The following is a 3,387-nucleotide window of genomic DNA, read 5'->3' as shown; positions in this document are numbered from 1 at the left end:
TCACCCGCGCCCGCCCTCGCCGCTCTCCCATTGGCCGCTCTGCCCGCCCATCCGCGCAGTCACCCACTTCATTGGTCGGTGCCGCCGCGCGCCGCGCCGGGGGGGGCGGTGCCGGCGCTGAAGGGAGCCGCGAGGGGACGAGGCGTCGCTCCAGCGCGCCGGCGGCGGCCTCTGATTGGCTACGGCGCGGGAGGAGGCGGAGCCACCCGCGAGGCGCCATCAGGGGGCGGGACGCCTTGAGGGCGGTTGGTTAGAGCGGGGACGTGAGTATCAGCGCCGGCATCTGATTGGCTGCGCGGCGCGAGGAGGCGGAGCCATCCGCACGGAGGCGGGACACCGTTCAAGCGCTCTCTGTTGGTTGGTTAGCGCGCGGCGGCAGAGCTCTCTGATTGGCGGGACGCAGTGGGGGAGCGGAAGGGGCGGAAGTGGCGGGGCGGGAATTCCGCCGGGAAGATGGCGGCGGCAGCGGTGGGGAGGGCGCTGCGGGCGCTGCGGGTCAGGACAATGGCGGCCGGGACGCGGGGCCGCTCGGCGGGACCGCCGGGGGCCGTGGCGCTACCGCAGGTGCCGCTGGGGGCGGATCCTCACGAGGAGGAGCCAATGGCGGTGGCCCAGAAGAAGGTGGGCGGGGTTTGCGAGGGGGGTGGGGCGGGGCTAGAGGAGGGGCGGGGCTTGCGGGGCAGAGCTTGGGAGTCGGGGCGCGTCGAGGGCAGGGGGCGGGGCTTGGGGAGGGGCGGGGACTGAGGGAGAGCGGGGCGGGGCTTGCAGGGAGGGCTAGCTAAGGGCAAAGCAGACGGCCTGGGGCGGGCCTTGGAGGCCCATGGGGCGGGGCTTGCTGGCTGGGGCGGGGCTTGGGGAACAGGTTCTGGGAGGGGCGGGGCTTGGCGTGGGGGCAGGGAATGCCAATGGCTGAGCCCTGTGGGTGGGGCTTAGTGGCTGGGGGTGGAGCCAGGTCTTTGGGGTGGGGTTTGGGGTGGGAGGGGCTGGGGCGTGGCCTGCTCCTCGGGGGCGGGGCTTAGCAGGGACCCGGCTCTGCTGTGGGTGGTGGTTAGTGGAGAGGTGGGGCTGAGCAGAGCGGGTGGAGCCAAGCCATTTGGGGGCGTGGCCTACAGCAGGTAAGAGGCGGGAAAAGGGGATCCTGGGGGTAGTGGGGGGGAGGGGGGTGCCCAGGTCCCGTGGGGGGTGCTGGCGTGGGGGGGGGGGCACCCAGGCACCCCGTTTCTGGCAGAACCCCGATTACCATGGCTTTTCGGCGGACCCGGACGCTGATGTCCTCAACATGCGGGCGGTTTTCTTCGCCGGCGTCTCTGTCGCCATTGTCCTCGGCACCGTCTTCCTCCATTACCTGCCTGACTACGGGTGAGGGGGGAGATGGGGACACACCCGGGGACACACACACACCCCCCAGCATCCGGGGGATCCCCCCACACACCTTGGGAAAGCACCTATAGGGTTCTATAGAGGGTTACAGGGGCCTATGAGGGGATGGGGGGGGAGTATGGGGGTCCATAGGGGCCAATGAGTGGATGGGGGGGCTGTAGGGGCCTGTGAGGGGATAGAAGGGGGGCTATGGGGGTCTATAGGGGCCAATAAGTGGATGGGGGGGCCTTGGGGAGGGGGCTGTAGGGGCCTGTAAGGGATTAGAGCGGGGGTATGGGGGTCTATAGGGGCACATGAGCTGATGGGGGGGGCTGTAGGGGCCTGTGAGGGGATAGTAGGGTGTATAGGGAACTCCTAGTCCTAGAGGGGTCTATAGGAACCTATGGGGGGGGGCTCCTAGGGTCACTGGGGGGTCTATAGAGATCTTTCAGAAGATGTAGAAACCTATAGAAGGCTCCTAAAGAGTATGTGAGAGTCTATAGGAACCTATGAGAGGATGTAGGGGGCTCTTAGAGGCCCTGGGGGGTTCTGTAGGGGTCTTTGAGAAGATCTAGAGATCTATAGGATGGTGCCAGGCAGCATATGGTGGTCTATAGGAACCTATGAAAGAATATAAGAGCCTATAGACTGCCCTTAGAAGTCTTATGGGCATCTCTATAGAAACCTATGAGAAAGTGGAGGGGGCGACTGGGGGCAGATTCTATAGGAGTCTGAGAAAATACAGAGATCTATGGCAGGCTTCTAAAGAGTATATGACGGTCTATAAAAACCTATGAGAGAATGTAAGAACCTGTAGAGAGTCCCTAGGTGTCCTATGGGGGTCTAGAGGAACCTATGAGAGGGTGGGGGGGCCCCTAAGGGGACTGGGGGGTCTATAGGAGTGTTTGAGAAGACATAGAGACCTATAGCAGCTTCCTGGGGAGCACATGAAGATCTACATGAACGTCTAGCAGAACATAAGAACACATAAAAAGTGTAAAACCTCATGTAGAAGTTCATGGAACTATATAAATGCATGTAGAAACTACATAATATCTGTAGAAGGGTTATGGGATGTTTATAGACGCTTGTAAGGTTTTATAGGGATGCACAGGAGTCTATGGGGTGCCTGTGGGAGGCCACGGGGGGGATCTCAGGGTCTATAGAGCCCTATGGGGGGCTTGGGGGGGGGCTATAGGGACACCTGCGTCCCTGACCCCCCACCCATACTGCTCCCCCCAGGCTGCAGCAATGGGCCCGGCGCGAGGCCGAGCTCCAGATCCGGGAGCGGGAGAGTCGGGGGATGCCGCTGCTGGACTCCAACTACTACAACCCTGCCCGCCTCACCCTGCCCCCCCCAGAGTGAAACAACCCCCCCCGACACCTGGGTGTCCCCCTCACCCACCCCAGACACCTGGGTCCCCCCTAAGTGCCCCCCCAGGGTCCCATGGGTGCCCCCATGATCAACTGGGTGCTCCTTCCTGGACACCTGGGACCCCTTTTTTTGGGGAGGGGGAAGGCAGGATGTCTAGATTTCCCTTTTTTGGGGGGGGGGGGGGGAGAGGCAGCCAGGACCCCTGAGTCCCTCTTTGGGAGGGGGCTGGGGGGTACCCAAACACCTGGGGTGCCCTAAGTGCCCCCCCCAGGGTCCCATGGGTGCCCCCATGATCAACTGGGTGCCCCTTCCTGGACTCCTGGGACCCCTTTTTTGGGGGGGGGCAGCCAGGACCCCTGAGTCCCTCTTTGGGGGAGGGCTAGGGGGTACCTGGTCACTTTTTTGGGGGGGGAGTCCCCACTGTGGGTCTGTTAATAAAGTGATGGGGGCTCAGTCAGATGCCTGGATTCTCTTTTTTCTTTGGAGGGGGGGTGCCTGGATGCCTGGGTCCCCTTTTTTGGGGGGGGGGGGCTGGATGCCCATGTTCCCCTTTTTTTGAGGCAGGGTGTGCCTGGGTGCCCGGGTCCCGGTTTTTTTTCGGGGGTGGGTGGTGCCTAGACTCCTGGGTCCCCCCTTTATTTGGGGGGGGGGGG

At 63.5% G+C, this 3,387-nt stretch overlaps 1 protein-coding gene across 1 annotated transcript; it reads left to right on the top strand.

The window, feature by feature from the left end:
* The first annotated feature begins 422 nt into the window (after positions 1-422).
* On the top strand, positions 423-2,750 carry NDUFB11 (NADH:ubiquinone oxidoreductase subunit B11). Its single transcript, XM_052775035.1, has 3 exons — positions 423-621; positions 1,229-1,359; positions 2,602-2,750. Exons 1-3 carry the CDS (start codon positions 454-456, stop codon positions 2,723-2,725), a joined length of 423 nt encoding a protein of 140 aa, XP_052630995.1. The 5' UTR covers positions 423-453; the 3' UTR covers positions 2,726-2,750.
* Positions 2,751-3,387: the final 637 nt, after the last annotated feature.

The sequence above is a fragment of the Harpia harpyja genome, chromosome 26 (genome assembly GCF_026419915.1).
Source record: "Harpia harpyja isolate bHarHar1 chromosome 26, bHarHar1 primary haplotype, whole genome shotgun sequence".
In the NCBI taxonomy this organism is placed as follows: Eukaryota; Metazoa; Chordata; class Aves; order Accipitriformes; family Accipitridae; genus Harpia; species Harpia harpyja.
This window is presented reverse-complemented; position numbering and strand designations above follow the sequence as displayed.

What these genes read in the sequence shown, in the direction of transcription:
- NDUFB11 (XM_052775035.1), top strand. Translation starts at nt 454, where the DNA reads ATGGCGGCGGCAGCGGTGGGGAGGGCGCTGCGGGCGCTGCGGGTCAGG. An exon ending in TGGCGGTGGCCCAGAAGAAG is followed by an intron (nt 622 to 1,228) that starts GTGGGCGGGGTT and finishes CGTTTCTGGCAG; the next exon opens with AACCCCGATTACCATGGCTT. An exon ending in CATTACCTGCCTGACTACGG is followed by an intron (nt 1,360 to 2,601) that starts GTGAGGGGGGAG and finishes TGCTCCCCCCAG; the next exon opens with GCTGCAGCAATGGGCCCGGC.